Raw genomic sequence first — 19,107 nt, 5'->3', positions numbered from 1 at the left:
TTCGTAAAATATGACATTAAAATGTAGATTTGGGATCACGTGAGAACAAGGGTTTTTCATGAGACTCATAAGACTAATTCTTAATATTTGGATTAGATCTATAATCTGAACATTTATAATCATAAAATTGTCACGAGACTTCTCAATAATCACAAAATTGTCACCGTACAACTTTAGACCATTAGGTCATTAGCATATAAAGTTGATCAATGAATATAAATTGATCTTACGAGTCTCACGTAAACCCAACCCTCAAAATGTATTATTAAACTTATGACTTTTCTTAATGACCTTCTGTCACTTGACTTTCTAAGGTTTTTAATGGCACTTGCTATCTTTTCTCCAAAATACAAATACATCAATTCTTTAGACTTTTTTTTTTGCTTCTTGTGTTCATTAATTTCCATATCAATAAGAGGTTGACATGAAATTGGGGTTTCAATTGGTTTTAAGTTTAATCTTCATGAAAACCATACAAATTTTAAGCGGTGTTTGGTTTGAAAAAATGTTTTAAAATATTTGAATTTCGATTTAAAATCTTTAATGTGTTTGGTTTGTAAGATTTAAAATGAAATCGAATAACATATTTCAAAATATTGTCACAAACAGATCCTATGAAATCTCGTGAAATATCTAGTCTAAATCCAATGTTTATGGACCGAATGGAATCCAATTCCAAATCCTACAAACCAAACAGACCTTAAGTTTTCTTTATAAACAGATCTGATTTTTAAGAAATAATACATGTTGGATTAGATCTAAAGTCTTACTCATTAGTTTAATCTCTAAAGGTTACATGTTACATGATAAATATTCATTATATTATTTCACTATAAAAAAAACATCATCACCTCAAAATAGCAAGTCTAATAATAGATTTGCCATGTATAGAACAATTATTGTACGGACGTTATCTATTTGTTGTCTTAATGGATTTCGTATACAGTTTGAACTTTTCCAAGAAAGATTGAAAATATCACGGATGTGTAAGTTATATTTGGGTCGTCTAATCCGCTTGGAGTACGATGGTTTTTTTTTTGTTTAAAAATTGATCGAAGTAGGAAATGATGTTCCCTTCTTGAGATTGATCAAAAAAGAGAAAGAAAATGGAAGGAAAATTGAGTAGCATATTTAAAAACAAACATATATTGAAGGGTTATTTGTTTACCTCTTCATAGTTTCATTAAAAGACAGTCTCTGAATCATTAAGAGGTGAATCTTGTTTGGCAAAAAAAAAATCTGACTCTTAATGGTTCTAAAATCTTCTTAATAATTTTACATATTGGGTCTCCCTTAATCATTCAGGACCCTAATTTCATTGTAAATAATTACCAAACAATTATATTTCATTTTGTACTATATCACGAGAGCCTTTAATCATTCTGACCACTTAATCTTTCTGCACTAAACCATTCAACAACTACCAAAAAGCCCTTAAACACATTGCTTTTAGAAACATCATTATGCATATAATTTCATGAAGCATGCTTGTAATCATCAATAACAATTATTCCTTTTAATTGATATTGGTTTTGTTAGTATGGTATCAATCATAGCTTCTTATAGTATAGTTTAGATCGGCTTACCCAAATTAGGGCGATCTAACCTCGGAGGACTCAACATGTCCCCCATCCCCCTCAGGGCACATTTGGTACGTCAAATAGGAGAAAAGCTTCTTATCTCGTGTGTGCTCTCCTTCGTTATATTCAACCTTCTCCATTTGCATACCAAGCATTCCCTTACGGTATCATTAGCATCAAAATAAAGTACTAGTGAGCCCATACAATATAAAGCTCATTTTTTATACATAACACTAAAACCTACGGAGCATAATGCAACATGTTAAGATAATTTAAAACAAATAATACATATCATGTGTAACTTCTTTCTAAAATGTTGAATACGTATAATATATCCTTATTAATGATATTGTTTCATACATGGATAGGAATACACACCTTACCGGATGAATATAGTAAGAACCAAGAATCTTACCCGGTAAGAGGGAAACAAGGACCGAGAGTCTTACCCGGTAAGTGATGGCGACGAATCTTACCATGGTAAGCGCTTAATGGATAAATTGTTGCATACAATGTCGTTTTGGTGGACTAAAGTCTTACCCGATAAGTAAGTGATAATGTTAAATTTTACCGATACGTGCTTACCGAATAAGTGTTTGGTAAATGGTCCTTAAATCTGAATTCCAAATTTCCCCCTATCCTTTTCATTCCTGTAAACCTAACACAAATTAATACTATTTGTAAATTGTAATGCAATACATGGTACAAGACGCTTTAACTTAACAGCCCATTAAATAACAGCCCAAAAATGATCCACTCCTGGTCTCGTGCATTTCTCTCTTTCAGCCCACAGAAAAGGATATTTACGCCATCCTAAAAAAAAGAAATGAACACAGTTTATAATGGTTCAGTTCTCTTAAATGAACAGCTCGGCATTGATATTTATACCCATAGCATTATATGCGATGTATCAGATTTGTCCATATGTCAAAACTTGATTGTTTGGAATAGATATGTCTGTCCTTCTTTAAAAGTATTTGACTTTTAGTGAACAGTGTACAAAAATAGTAGTCATGTTTGTAAAAGAACAACAAAAAAATAGGGTTAAGTACAAGATATATAGCAATGTACTTTGCAAAAATATCTTATTATAACAATATACTACCAAAATATTTTTTTATTAATGCATCGTTTTTTGAAAAAATTATCCCGTTATAACAATGGTTAACTTGTAATCTTCTAATCTGATTATATGATTTTTTATTGGCTTACGTGGCATGACATGTGTACTTTGATTTGCCTACATAACATAAATTCGGAAAAAAGAACACTTTCAAGTATTTGCAAAACTTCATCTTTATTTTCATTTTGTGGGATGTCCTTTTGCCAACTATACTATTTGATTTCCGTCCATCGTCTGCGGACCCGTTGAAAACCCAGACATGGTGATTCTAACTCGTGAACGAAGTGTACCCCAGATTCAGTTTCGTTTCAGTTCTCACGTTATCATCCAAGCAGTTCAAGTTCGTTTCGTTTCAGTTCTCACGTTATCATGGCTGTTTGTCTCCATTGTTTATAAGAGACACAGCAACAATAGTGCAGTTAGAATGACAGTGAGAATGCATTGGGCATAAAAGTGGTAGTGATTCAGTGCGGAGCTCAAAAAGCACAGGTAAAGATTAAATTCAGATTTTTCATTAAATTTAAAAATAGCGTTACACATCTGTTACATACCATAATATACCAATCAGACATGTATAACCAAAGTTGACTTAATTCTTTTACCCATGGACTATGGCTTCATTGACCCCTAACCATCTTCCTATTATACGCTATAGCTTTCATATACAGTAACAAGGATAAATACCTCTGTTACCAACTTAGACAACATATACAAGTACCCCTACAAAATGGAACTTTTGTCCATTACTTAGTATGCAGGTAGCTAACTTTATGTTGTGAAAAATTTAACATATCTGTTGGTCTTAATATATATATATATATATATATATATATATATATATATATATATACATAATCAGAGGAGGGTATAACGGCAAATGCACCAGCATACCAAGCCACGAAAAAAGAAACGCTTGTGCTTAAGATTTTGCTGCTCTTCTGATTAGAATACTCTAAGGCTCCACTGAGACAGAATCGTCAAGTTTTGAATCTGGAACAGGTGGGGGAGGGGCTCTGATCATGACACTCTGAATGAAGGCGATCATCTGCATGTACATAAATCTCTTTAGCAACTTGTATGGCAGTAGTCGAACTCGTTATTTGGGTATATAGTTTGGGGCCAAACTATTGTCAGTCAACGTATGCACGTTCTTATCAAAGTACGAGAAAAAAATGTGATTTTGATGCAACACCCAACAAAAAATTGAGATACTATTTCTGCCTTATACCCAAGTATAGTAGACAAAATATCAAGAACCGATCCAACTAGATCAAAAAACAGAATAAGTTCAGATGGTGCGAAAGCTCTTACCATAGCAAATGCAGCACACACAAGACTAAAACCAGGAAAGGCAAATGGAGCATTGTCAGATAAGAATAAAGCTGCAGGAAAGAAGCACAACTTCATTAGCCCCAGTTAACATCAACTGAAAATATAGCATACCCTTGAAAGTTTCTTCACCTGTTAGAGGGCTGAAAATCAGTGGAGAAACAATACTGGCAAAGGAACATAGGCCTGTAATGCACCCTTGAGCCTTTCCCTGGAAAGAAAAGAAATAACAGCCATATAAAAGACGATACAAGAATCCATCATCTGTTTAGGTTCCATCAACTTAATCAACGGATTTAAGGAAAGACATTCTTGTGACTCTATTATTCTTTGAATACAAACCAAATACGCTATGGATTACCTGCTCAGTAGGACCAACTTGTTTGGATACGATGCTACGTAACTGAAAAGTATCAACTTCCTTATAAGATGAGGATAAATAAAAAAAGTAATGACAGAAAATACAGCAGAGAGACAGAACTCACGCTTGGTCCTGCAAAAACAGCCAGAATCTGAAATGTTGCTGCAAAATAAACAACCTGTTTGATACAAATTACAAAAGTCAGTAGCAACATACCATGCATATTTATGTCACAGTAAAGTGTATTAAGAAAAGAGAACTTGTTCTTGATAATACGGCACGAGTACATACCCAGGGCGCCCAAGCTACGCTGTAAAGGACGATCTGTATTCAAAGCCAAAGATCACATCAGGCAAATCACTTAAGGGTGTTCATCGGGTGAAATACAATGGATTTAGGTAGATCCGATCCGATCCAATCATCCATTGGATGTTGGATTTTGTCATGTTACTATTGGTTATCCATTGGATTTGATTGGATCCGTCCAATCTTTTGATCCAATACTCAACCAATTAATCCACCATTTCAACCAATTATTCATATATTTTCTTAAGTTATTAAAAAATAATGTACATAAATATCAACTAAAAAAATATCGTGAAATGATAATAATTATATATAGTTATTAATTAGATATGAATTGGATGGTCATTGGATGGGGAATTGGATGGTCATTGGATTGGATCGGTTCGGTTTTATTGGATGTTGGACTGTCATCCAAGACCGACCGATCCGATTTGGATGTTGAAATTTTGGATCCGATTCAATCCGATTACAATTGGATATCTGATTATGATCGGTCGGTTCTAAATGGATCGGTCAACTTAAATTGGATCGGATGACTTTGTGCACACCCTAATCACTTATTCCTTCTATGGTGATATCAATATTCACTTCAGTTGGTGGGACAATCATAAGACTGTACTTCAGAGGGGAAGCTTAGCGTTTCTTGAATTACCCCTTCGGCTATGATGTATATTGAGTAGTGGGTATAAAATATAGAACGTTGTGGAAATTTTCTTATGAATTATGTTTACTTGGAGTATTGCATTATGCTTATGGGGAGTATTAAGTTTTAAGTTTTCAAAATCTTGTATAATATGGCAAACAAGTTTAGTAAATGAGAACTTCAACCTTGATGTTCTTCTGGGACCCAGAGCTGTCATGAATATGCTTTTATGAAGTTTGTCAAAAATTAAAACAAACTGGAAATGTACTCACATGTACACAGTTGAAGATGAGCCCAATTGCAAGAATTTTTTCTTCATTGACAACTTTAGACAACAGGGGCATAAGAACCATCTGCAGAAGTTGAGTACAAAATTTTTATCATCAAAGTTGAATCTTAAAAACATACAAAATATTCCTTTCACCCTACTGATTGCATCACCGATACTCATGGGGTCACCTATCATTTTCATGAAGCAAGAGGTCTCAAGTTTGATTCCATGAGTGCTATCAATCTATATGGGTCACACCAATCTCCCGTAAGGGATAGCTTTGTCAGGTTCAACTATGTGTGTTGGTGGAATTGGTTAACTAAAAGTCAGATACCATGGTTACCCAAAAATATACTAAATTTAGAAGGCATACTTGAGATATGATCCCTGCGATGCCGTTGATGATCATCAAGTCAGCAAACTGATCTTTATCAAAATGGAATTCTGCCTTTAAATAGTACTGCAGTATACAAAAATGAAAGTTTAACTCCATGGAAAAGGCTCAAAGTAGTATCAGAATTAGTGTTTTATTGAGTAAAGTATCACAATTAGTTGACAGTATATAAAGTACCAATAATGCAGAATAAAGACCGAGTTCACCAAGGCTGCCGAAAAAAGCCACGATAGCTGCTTGTGAAAATGTCCAGCTGAAAGTAACATTCAGGAAATAAGCCATCAGTTTTTCCAATTTTCACTATGATAAGCATTGCGTGTGTCAAAACTCATCAGGCTTCCAACTCAAAATCAATACCCTACTTTTATTCAAATAAAATACTTATACAATTTGGAATCGATTTACCAATAATTTTCAGATTGTATTACTAGACAGGAACAATGACATACCTGCTCCTCAACAATGAAATTGAATCATGCAAAGAAGGAGTCGTACGCAAAGGGCGGCGGTTGTCCGTACACCCCTTTTCGAGAAGAGATTCATTCACAGTTTGTTCTTTGGACGAAACGGCAATCACCGCTGACTCCATGCTCGATTCTGGCAAGAAAATTCTCATGTAGACTACAGAAACCATTGACACCGCCGCAGATACCTAAAACAAACAAGCAATTAAATTACTGGAATAAAATAGAACCAGAAATGTGTTTATATTATGCAAAATTACTTGGAAAACGGAAGCGGCGGAGGGGAGGAAGCGAGTGGAGAGATTGCCGAAGACAAAGGAACAGGATGATATGCCGGAAAGGATTCCAAAGGCCGACCCCCGTCGTCCCACTGCCACGTTATCCGCCTGATGATTTCCACAAGTCAAACATTTTAGTAATAAGTCAAACCAAGGACATTTATGTAATTCTTGTAATAGTAACTGATTTCATGATTTTTGAAGATATCTATACTATATTATAAAGCATTTGACAAAAACTCTTAAAAACATTTTTTGATGCATAAAGTATTGTTTCTTAATGCATAATATTTAAAATTTAAGGTTATAAGTAAATTGTGCGTAAGTACAACTTATTAAAGCTCTATTTTGAATTCGTATAACTAACTGCAGATAAATATAATCAAATACATGATATATATCCTATTTTAAATATAAAAAATTTAAAATATAATTAGAATAATTATTGAGTTCTAACAGAATCATTATCTTTATAAAAAAATATATTGTTAAACCCAAAAAATAAATAACTTCTCTATTAGACATAAATTAAATTATAATAAAAAATTAAATTAAAGAAATTGTACAAAAAAATAAGAACTTTTAAATAGTTAATTTGATATTAATATCAATATATTTTTTTCAAATTTTTATATATTCAAATACATTTTTATTTAAAAGTAAAAATATTATCTTTATTTAAAACTATATAAACCGTACTATATCAATAGAGACAAAAAAATAAAACGAAACGTTAAAGTGAAAATGTATCTCGCTGTTTTGCGTGAACACCGCGAGTACCGTTCTAGTAATATATAATAAATAAGTTTTATAAAAGCAAAAAGCCAATTTTCATAATTTTAAATGGGCAAATTTTTTGTTAATATATAATTTACAAGTTAATTTTTTTATTAATCTGGATATCCAACCCGCTATACGAGCCGACTAATCTCAGGACGACCACCTGCTTTACAGATAGCCCAGAGTCACCGCATTTGAACCTTCGTGGCCACAAGGGGATTTTTATTCCTCTTGGATTTGAACCTGAGACCTTCTGTTACTTTTGATCTTTGAAGTCAAGTTCAAACCAATCAAGCACGACCCTTACGGTTAATTTACAAGCTATTGATACAAATACATAACAAAGAGATGAAGATGATTACCACGTAAGCGTGTGCAAGACAAAGTACACTTCCTTCACATATCATGGAGACGAGTGTCTTGAGCACATAGTATGCATAGAAGAAGTTCCTCTCCCTGCTGTACGCCAATATTACTGTTTTACCCACCATATATTATCAGTTAGTTGTATTATATATCATCCGTATATTTTTTGTAAATAATTTTTTTCTATTTTTAAGGATACGTTAAAAATAATCTAACAGATAAAAATATATGTTAATTGAAATGAAATATTAACATCAAAATGTAAAGAGGGGAGAGAGAGAGAGAGATTGGTGGCCTTTGTTTGTTAAAAGCTTTAAGATTGGGTGGTGATGACATAAAAAGAAGAAAGTAGTAGTGGCACTGGAACTATTCCAAATGTGTAAAAAGTGAAATTGGAAGCTCACTTTTGATCTTAAAAGATAACAAAGGATATCAACCCCAAAAAAGACGACCTGAAACCGAATAAAGTAGGATTTGGGTGCTTTATCGAAGGATTTACCAAATACGCCAGGGTGATTCATTGGTTTCGTATATGTTGTTTCATCTATGATGGTGGTTTTCACGATTTCTAAATTTTAAATGGTTTCGATAAGATTAGGAGTCTAAGAACATGATTGAATCATTATATTTGATAAGATTTTCGGTTCTTATTATCGTTTTTACCGGGTAAAATTCTTGGTATTTTTCATGTTCATGTGTAAGGTATAAAACTGACCCGACAAATAATTACCATTAAATATTTGTTAAACGACCCTTGAATATTCAATTAATTTGTTTTTTCATATACGAAAATACCAATATTTTTACTTGTTTTACGCACTTATATAAGAAATAATATTTTATAACTTTCGCTATGTGATATAAAATAATATTTCAGGTGAAAAAATATTTAGAAAATAAATACTTTAACTTTCGGATGCATTAAGAAAAGTTGTATCCTTGATTTGGTCCACTTCGGGTTGCTTAATGCCTGCATATCCACTAACCCCTTTTCATTCTTTTGGTTCCAATTTTTTTTAAAGACTGAATATCCAATAACAAATTAACACGTGTTTAAATAACTTTTGTTTTATTAAAGTTGATTACTCGCAACCATAATCCGTCTCATACAGAACTTGGACACTAATGTAAAGAGACATTTCTTGACTTACTCAGTGGTTGAGGCTAGTGAACGGATGAGAGGATCGAACCCGTTACCTGTCTATATTTAGGTAAAGTTGTCGAGTACTTTTTATCAATTGAACTACACGTCATAAGCATTTTACTACTTTTGTTATATCGCATAGTTTGTTTTAGAAAACATGAGAGTTTATAAATATTAAATGATCCTTGAATTTTTTTAGTGAAGTTTATAATTTAAATTCAATGTCACGTCACATCTAATATAACAACTTTCTATTATTATTAGAACTCTCGTATTAAACTTACTTAATCGTATATTATAAATGTTACAAATAATCAAACAATTTCATTAAATTATATATTTTTATCTTTGTACAAACAAAGTAAATAAAGTAAAAACTCTTCTTCCAAAAAGCATAAAACAATTCACCGTCCAAAGTGAACCTACACCCAACTTTAAATGCCTAAAGAAAGCAACAAGACAACCGTCTAGCATTCATGATAAGACGATTTCGTATAATGTTTTAATTTATCTTATTAAGCCAATATAAAACAAATACGTGATACTTTTTTTAAATAGAATTCATATATGAATTAGATGTCAAATACATCAGAAAAAACCCAATAAACGATTTTACAGATTAACTCGATATTTATATATTTAAATCAGTATTAAAAGATAAATAAATATAAAAAAAACAAGTATTATAAAAATAAGGACAAAATAGATAAATATACGGAGAAACCTTCTCTCCACGTGCTAAAATTTGTCCAATACGGTCTCTACACATACTCCTTGTATTCGTTACTAATTTTGGAACACATAAAAGTACCATCTCTACACCTACTCCTTGTATTTGTTACTAATTTTAGAACACGTAGATAATAAAATATATAAAAACGATTTTTTTAATAATATGATGTTAACATTTTATAAGACAGATATACAAGTTTTAAGATTTAGGCACAAAATCTTATAAGATAGTATAGATATAATACTCAACTTTCTGATTTTTAAGTGTTAATTTATTTATTAGTGTAATTAATTAAATAAATAAAAAGAAAAGACATAGAAAGCATACCCAAGGGTAAAGTGGCGAGCAACATCGGCACGGTGAGCATCACTTTCCTTCCATAATGATCAGAGAGATTTCCAATCAAAGGCATCATCACTAGGCTCCCCATTCCTGTTATCTGTATTCATATTTACAGATTTCAAATTACAATTTTCTCTAACTTAAATATTATATATAAATTAAAACTTTATATACGTATTTAGCGGCGGATTTAAGATTTTTTGCTGAACAAATATCTTTAATAAGGTTTAAAAATCCGTAAAATCATCTGATTTGTTTTTTTTTTGTGAATTTCATTGTTTCTAATGATTTTTTTAATTTTTTTTGTTGGTTTTAAGAGAATTTTACGAGTTTTCTTTTTATCAATTTCAGAGACTTTTTAGGTTTTTATGTTGATACCCTTTATATTTAACAATATCCCTAAACCACCCATAATATATAGTGTACATTTTTCATATAAAAAATAATAATTGCAAAAATTGGTTGAATAAGTGCACGGATCCCACCTTGTATGCATTTGTTGACTAATTATATTCTAGAAAATAAAATTGTCCTATTTTTCATTAGGGCTATCTGAGATAGTCCAATCAAAAATAAAATTATCTTATTTTTGTCGACATTTTTTTTTTCAACTCTGATTTATATTAAAGACGCATGTCACTAATTAGGACTATTTATTCTATATACTCTACATCTTTATTGTTTACTGCGAAAATGATGTTCGTTCAAGGCTTTATAAGTTTTTAAATGACTGATGATAAATATTTTTAAATAAGTTAATTATCAATTCAAATATTGCAATTTTTTAAATTAAGAAACATTTCATAGAAAATATTTGTTATAAAAAGTTAAGAAGTTTAATTTGATGCATAATTTAGTAACAACAATCAAACAGCTAAATTATTGTATCACATGAAAAAAATTGTAAGTTTATAAGAAATTCTATCAATGCTTTAAATTATCGGTGATAAACAAATAATTGAAGTTAAATTTAATTATAAAAATATTTTAAATTAAGAGTATTTGTAACATATTTTATGTAATTTATTTAAAATAAAGAACTAAAATTCAAAATTTCTAAAGAAGATTACATTGGACTCTAATAAGTTTTCTATTTTGAATATTCGAATATTAATTATATTATTAAAAAATTTAGTACATTTAATGCCTCAACAAATTTTCTATTTTAAATATTTAAATATTAATTATATTATTAAAATATTCAATACATTTAATATTTGTTATATTATTAAAATATTCAGTACAATTAATATCCAACAAACATGAAAAAGAGTATAAAAAAGAATTAATAATACATTTTTATCTCATTACGTAGTTTTATAAATTTTATTTTTCTCATCTTGTTTTCCCTTCTCTAAATAATAAAAATCATCTTATGGTCATGGAGGTTCAAATACGGTAACTCCGAACTATCTGCAAAGCAGGTGGTCATTCTAAAATTAATCGGTTCGCATAACGGGTTGGATATCCAAGTTAATAAAAAAAATCTTTAAAATCTCCAATTTTTTACTTCAAATAACCAATTAAAAATACTCTCAATAAATTGTATTTTGGTATAATTAAATTTATTTATATTTTAATTTTGGACAGATTATAATTAATTTAATATTTAATTTGATTTCCCCTTAATTTTCAATCATGTGTTATCTAAAAATGGGAGGTTTTAAGTTTGACTAATTCCACCAGAAATGGAATCTTGAACCAGAATCCCATGGGTTCTTGACCAAATAATAAAAAGAATTTACTTCAAAATATATTTTTCTCAAAAAATGGGCACCCAATTCATGTTACTCATGAGCGTGCACTTTATTCTATTAATTTTTTCCATTATTAATTTTAAATGTTACATATATGGTCCTACGAATTTTTATATATCCTTTTACTTCTTTATATTTTTCATTATATATTTTTATCATGTTAATTAATTATATTTTAATTAAAATACTTTAATATGTATATTTTTTATTATACAAATTATACAATTAAAAAGATCTTATTAATAACTTTAAAACTAATCGATCTAACCATTTGCTTATTCTTGAACAGGAAAATTTCATTATTAGCTTAATAATTTTCTTACATCGAAAATGTTATGGAATTCTTTAATATTGATTATTAATACATAAAATTAATTAAAATATACAATTAACTAATTATTACAATTTTTAGGAGGGATATTAAAAGTGTACTCTTTTTAAGGTTATTAATGAGTCTTTTTTAATTGTATAATTTATAAAATAAGATATGTATTTTTTTAATAAATTTTTAATTAAATATTACCGTTTATTCATTTTGGTCAAGTATCCAGAATCCCATGGTCCACATCACATCTGCAGAAATGTAAACACAGTTCCTATGTTGTCTCTTTTATTTAAAATGGAATATTATTTTTTTAAATAATTAAAACTAGAGTAAACTACAAGTTTGGTACCTGTGGTTTACATCAATTTTTAAAAGTGGTCCCTGGACTTCAATAACTACTTTAATCGTTCATATTATTTATATTTTGCTTTGAAAATTGTCTATAATCATTAACTCCATCAAAATTGTCTGTTAATTAAAGGGTATTTCAGTCTTTTTACCTCTTCTTACTAATTTTATGTTAAAAAAATAATATATATGAATACATATACACACTCCAACTATCCAGCGAGCTCTTAGTTGGCCACAACCCTTCCCCCTTCAAACTTTCCGGTGAACCAGCATCTCCTTCTTTGATCTTTCACCCTCAACATTTCTCTCAAAACTTACTCCTTCATTTGAATGGTTCGAAATTCACTCCTCCAGGTTTGATTTACAATCAAACATGTTCCAAGCTTGGTGAGGGAGGCGCTCAGCCAAGTCTGAGCATCAAAGTCTAAGCAACTCTATAGCTTTAGCGCCCCTCATCCATGTGACTCCGATGCCCTCAATCCCAGCTCCCCAGATGAACGCTCCCCTCCTTGTTTTCTCTTTGTAAATGGAAACCTCCTCTCCCCTTGATTTAGTTTGATTTAAAGAGATATTTAGGTTATGAGTTTGTATCTTGATTTAGGATTTGTGTTTGTATATATAATTGATTTAGGTTTAATCAATTATTCGTTATTCCATAAATGGTTTAATCAGGCTATGAGGTCTTCAATCTGATTTGAAATACGTAAGATGGTTTGGCACATGGGCTTCCCTTTTCTTGTTTATTCTTCGTTTCAAGCTTTATATTCATAAATTTATGGGTTGTTAAGGATAATATGAAGCTTTATATTCATAATTTTCAACGTCTCAAATTTTTTAATTTGACTTCCTAGTATGAACGTTTGATTATGGATATGAATTAGAAACATGTCAAAACATTCGAACAACATTGGTGGTGCTTGTATATTTTTCATCTGGTTAACGTGGCATGGGTTCATAGGAAGAAAATTGTAGCCATGGGTTCACCAAAAGGAATTTGTAGTTCATCGGAGCTATTAAATCTTAGGGAAGAAAATGAGTTTGGGAAAGAAGATGAGGGTGGTGCATTGATGGATTGTACATATGCTTAAAGCATGTGTACTTTAGAAACCGTTTAATAAAAAATGAAAAAGAAAAGACTTAAAAAGACAGAAACACCCTTACTTAACGAACAATTTTAACAGAGGCAATGACCAGGAACGATTTTCAAAACAAAATGTAAACAGGAGGGATGATAACTATAGTTATTAAAGTCTATAGACCACTTTTGAAGTTTAGCGTTAATCATAGCGACCAAAATTGTAGTGTGCTCTTAAAACTATTTACAATTTGTTATTCAATTAATACATTGGGTTACAATTGTGAAGTTCACATTTTATTATATATTCATAAATAATTCAATTGCTAGAAAATTAATAATTGTATTTAGTCAAATATAAAACAAATCAAAAAGTATACATGTCTATTTTTGTAACATTAAGGTTAAACTTAGGAAAACTAAAGTAGCTTAACTGATAATACTTTGAATTTTTTTAATGTTTATCAGCTCGAGTCATCTCAAAATATTATCAAATATTATTTTGAAACCTTTTTACATAATTGCAGAGTGGTGTATTATAATTTAAAACATGATATTGTTAAAAAAAAATAGATATTATATATGACTATATTAATCACATATAATTTTTTTTTAATTATAACAGCTGATTTGTTTTTATTCAATTCTAATCACATTAATTAAAATAAATTATTAACGATAGTTTGAAAGATTAATTTTATCATTTTATTTTAAATTGATCATTTATGTCATCCATTGTGTATGATTGAGTTCTAATGAGAATGAAAGTTATGATGAGAAGGGTAAAAAGAAACCCATACTTGGATCAATGTTAATTAAATATCAACAGCAATGAGATGCATCGGATCAAAATAAAATAGTATTACATACATATATATATATATATATATAATAAACAAAAAATATTATTCAAAATAGAGTAAATTACGTTTTTAGTTCTCGTGGTTTATTAAAAATTTATATTTTCATCCTTAATGTTTTGAAATTACAATTTTCATTCTTATGGTTTATAATTCATCACTTTTTTCATCCTTACGATATAACATTTATTGCTTTTTTCGTCTCTATGGTTTTTATTTCATTTCTATTTTGGTCCTTCATACTTGAAAGTAGTGTTTTGGGCTCATGAACGAAAATATAAATGAATTGCAAATCATAAGAATGAAAGCAAGAATTTTAAAACCACAAGAACAAAATCCATAATTTTTAACAAACGACATGAATAAAAAACATAATTTACTCTTCAAAATATAAATAATGTAATATTATATATATATATATATATATATATATAAATATATATATATAATAAGGGAGGGATGCCGAAGATGGAGGATGATGGTGAAGCCGTGAAGGAAAGGGGTTGAATATAAGATTTATGATAGAAAAAAACATGAAAAAATGTCTCTCATATGACAAACACATGAGAAAAGTGAAAAAAATAAAAAACGTGTGAACAAAAGAGACTTGATTTGTAAAACAATTAGAAATTCGTTTGAAAAACTTGTTCAAAAGATTTCACCAAACAACATCACCACCCCCTATCTTTTGTTCTTTCGTTTTTTTCTTTTGTTTCCGACACCAATTCTTTTTTCCAACCAAAAAATTTGTCTACATTGAAATAGGGAACACTGAATAAACTTTTTATGTATTATATAAATTATTATTTTATTTTTTATTTTTGATTAACCTGGATATCCAACCCGTTATGCGAGCCGATTAATCACAGGGCGACCACCTACTTTGCGGATGGCCCGGAGTCACTGCATTTGAACCTCCGTGGCCACAAGAGGATTTTTATTCTTTCTGGGATTTGAACTTGAGACCTCCAGGTACTTTGATCTTTGGAGCCCAAGTTCACACCAATCAGACACCACTCTTGTCCCCAAACTGATTTCTTTTATATTTGTAACGTATTTGATTTATATTTATGAACGGTTTATTTAGTAATATCCATAAAAGTATTAACATATAAACGTTTCTTAATGGTAAATATGTTAAAATAATCTATGCTTTTTTTTACCTTTACGACATTTACACGACTGATACTAATTAAATATTTTAAATGAACTGTTATGCATTTAAGATGTATATGTATATATATATATATATATATATATATATATATGTAGAGGAGCGATCAAATGAAAACCACTCCAATTTATAAAAACCGTAAAAACTACTCTCATCCGTCGTTAATCTTATGAAATTTTTTCATGAAATTGTTAATCTTGTGCAATTGTTTCATATAATACTTTTTTTGATGAAGTTGTTTCATATGTGATTATGAAATTGTTTCATATACTACTTAATGAAATTTTAATGAAACTGTTTCATGTATTTCTCTAAAATTAAAATAATGAAGATGATAATATCCATGATTAACACCCTCCACAATAAAAATGGTTAATCAACCTCTCATAATTACAAAAAAATTAACAAAATGAAAAATTATGATTGGTTGAATGAGGTTTTCACGGTTTTTACAAATTGAGTGGTTTTTATTTGAACCCACCCCTATATATGTATATAGAGTTTGTTTCAAATGCAACCCATTATATTTGTACAAACAATGCAACCCAATAAATTAAAATGTTTATGAAAATAATGAGAGTTCATTTATTATGATTTAAATATTTATGGAAGATGAATAAAGTTCATTTATTATGATCAATACTTTATATTAGAAAACAATCAAAACTTCTATAAAATTACATATTCATCAAATTAAATGGACGGTTGAGATTGAGTTGTATTGGTTGCATAAATATAAAGGGTTGTACAATACCTCCCCTCTCTCTCTCTATCTATATACATATATATATATATATATATATATAAATAAACATTATATATGTGCATATATAAATTAAAAAATAGAATAAAAATTAACTCTATAGTAAATATACAAAATAAATTACTTTTTCGATGTTGCCGTGCATTTTGGCGAAACAAGCAAGAAATCTACATAGAAAGTATCAAAAAAACGTAGTTTTTAATTACATTCTATTCTTAATTATAACAGAATAGTGCATTTAAATTGTGATTAAAATAATAAATAAAGATCAAGCGTAATTAATATAAATAAATTAGGTAAAGTTATTACCGCTTGTTGAATTCCGGTGAGGTAAATCGCCAAGGAGCATTCATCTTCCCCAGGACAAAGTGCCGCCATGCTGACATCTGTAATCGCCGGGACCACCATGAAATTGGCGAAATTGAAAACAAATACCGTCATGAAAAGGTGGCCCAGCCCTGAAGATACGACTGTCTTCTCCGTCATGGTGGTGGTTCACTGTGGCCGGTGCCGGTGGTGGTGATGTAAAAAAAACTTAAAGCCAAGAAAGGGAAGCAATGCTTAATGTGGAAGTCTACACCACCCTCTTTATATACGAACCGAATGAAAGCAGACGTCACTATTGAATTATGTCATTGAAGCAAATGAATCTCACAAGCCAAGTTACAATTACTCACTGCCTTCACTCTTTTCCTTTCAAGATAAATATATCTATTATTTCATGAAATTACCATATTACCCCTGTAGTTACGGAAATTACAAAATAGCATGCCCGACTCGTTAAATTAAAGTTATGTTGGTCGCACGAGAAAAAGTTTCATTTATGAACCTTAGATATTTTAGGAACTCATGAACCACTTTTTTTTTTTTTTGGTAAGTATTCATGATAAATGTTATTCATGAAGAATAATAATATTTATCATGAATACTCACAAAATAAATGGTTCCTTAGATTATGAAAATAATCAAAATTTCTAAATGAAACTGCCCATATGTCACATTCAAATGAACGTGAAACAAACTGAACTTGGTAAATTTGATCGCCTTCTGTTTTTGACGGAATTCCTATTCCGTAGATCACGTTTACAAATCAATAGCTATTGGTGTTTGTAAAAATTCATCAACAATTACTGAAATGGTATGAATAAGACATACGGGCGTCTGTAGATAAAATTTAAACAAAAATGATATAACTGATATCATTACGTAACTTATAATAGTCTTTTCAGATAAATAAATGGATGAAATGACATTCTTTTAGACCAACATTAAGATGAAGGAAGTATTGCCTGAAAAAGAAAAAGAAGAAGAAAGAATAAAGGGTGTATGGGTCATTTTATGCTTTACTTGAGAGTAAGGATAGGCTACTTGTCTACACCACATTTGTAGTCCCTTTCCTAAAATAAACCTAATAACTTCCATTTCTTTAAGGGAGTCATATATATCATACCATAAAAAAAAAAAAATAAGCGTATTCGTTCTGCTCTATGAATTAATGATCTGATTAAAGATATTTACGTTTTGATTTTTGAGGACTCGTTTTAACCTAAGAAAGTTTCCAACATCAGATTCTAAGGTTCAACTTTGTCCTTATCCAAAATTAAGATCCGTTTTAGCTCGATAAATCCATTCGGGCATTCGGTCTTGGACACGGGTGCTTGTATCCCTTGTTTATTTTCTAATTTATATTTATTTTGTACACAAACTTTTTGTTATATACTATACTTGTTTATTCACTAATCATAGTTTTTTATGATGAGTTTATTACATACATGGTTCTATGGTTTAAGGAAAATAGTTTTATTTTATTATATTTTGTTATGTGCATTTAGTTGTATTTTTATGATCTATGAAAGTTATTTCTGGGTATTACTGTAATAAATATTTTAAATTATCTTCAGATTAATTATTTGATCAGATTTTCATAGTTTTTTTTAACCAAAGCCAGACTTTCCCTGTATCAAATAAAATAACTTATCACAAATTGGTTTTATTTAAGGGAAGTTGAGGTGAATATCCATTTTATCTAACTCAATTTACCTCCTAACCAACCATCTTCCATATCTTACGAAAAAAATCAATACCTCTGCAAGTTCCCTTGTCGTAACTTGTGGAGGGGGTATTTTACACAATAAAAGAACTCAACTCAAGTGTCAGCCAAGTTTCAAACTTTTTTTTTCCGATTAACTTGGATATCCAATCCGTTATGTGAGCCGACTAATCCCAGGTGGCCACCGCATTTTAACCTCCATGGTCACAAGAGAATTTTTATTCATCATTGGATTTGAACTTGAAACCTCTAGCTAGCCACTTTTGACCTTTGGAGCCCAAGCTCAAACCAATCAGTTACCACCTTTGTAGTTAAGTTTTAAACTTGTAAAAGGTGCCACTCCTCTCAATATATCACCGACGGAGGTGCCAATCCTCTCAGGTCTTCATTTTTCAAAAATGCGCCATGGATATCAAGTGACGTCAATTGTTTAACGGGCCATTGATATAGAGAAAGAGATCATAGTTTCAAACTTAAGATTAATATTTTTTAATTGGCCCCTTTGCAAGTGCGACCCGGGCCTTTGCGAAGGTAATGATTTTTCTTTAATGAAATTATGAGAAGAATGGCTAGGAGGTGAATTGTTTCATGAAAAATGGTTATTTCAATCAATTTTCCTTTTTAAACTAGAGTCTTTT

General features: G+C 30.1%; 1 protein-coding gene across 1 annotated transcript; it reads right to left on the bottom strand.

Annotated features, from left to right (window-relative positions):
• Positions 1 to 3,580: 3,580 nt before the first annotated feature.
• LOC112525666 (hippocampus abundant transcript 1 protein-like) lies at positions 3,581 to 18,481 on the bottom strand. Its single transcript, XM_025135888.1, has 15 exons — positions 18,460 to 18,481; positions 16,729 to 16,877; positions 10,100 to 10,211; positions 7,892 to 8,004; positions 6,732 to 6,857; positions 6,457 to 6,659; positions 6,185 to 6,260; positions 5,987 to 6,073; positions 5,615 to 5,695; positions 4,685 to 4,717; positions 4,518 to 4,571; positions 4,394 to 4,435; positions 4,165 to 4,243; positions 4,015 to 4,085; positions 3,581 to 3,748 (listed from the first exon to the last, which is right to left on the bottom strand). Exons 1-15 carry the CDS (start codon positions 18,479 to 18,481, stop codon positions 3,656 to 3,658), a joined length of 1,341 nt encoding a protein of 446 aa, XP_024991656.1. The 3' UTR covers positions 3,581 to 3,655.
• Positions 18,482 to 19,107: the final 626 nt, after the last annotated feature.

Source organism: Cynara cardunculus, assembly GCF_001531365.2.
Source record: "Cynara cardunculus var. scolymus isolate 2C chromosome LG 13, CcrdV1, whole genome shotgun sequence".
Taxonomy (NCBI): domain Eukaryota; kingdom Viridiplantae; phylum Streptophyta; class Magnoliopsida; order Asterales; family Asteraceae; genus Cynara; species Cynara cardunculus.
The sequence above is the reverse complement of the archived record's forward strand: the minus strand, read 5'-3'. Positions and strand labels throughout refer to the sequence as shown.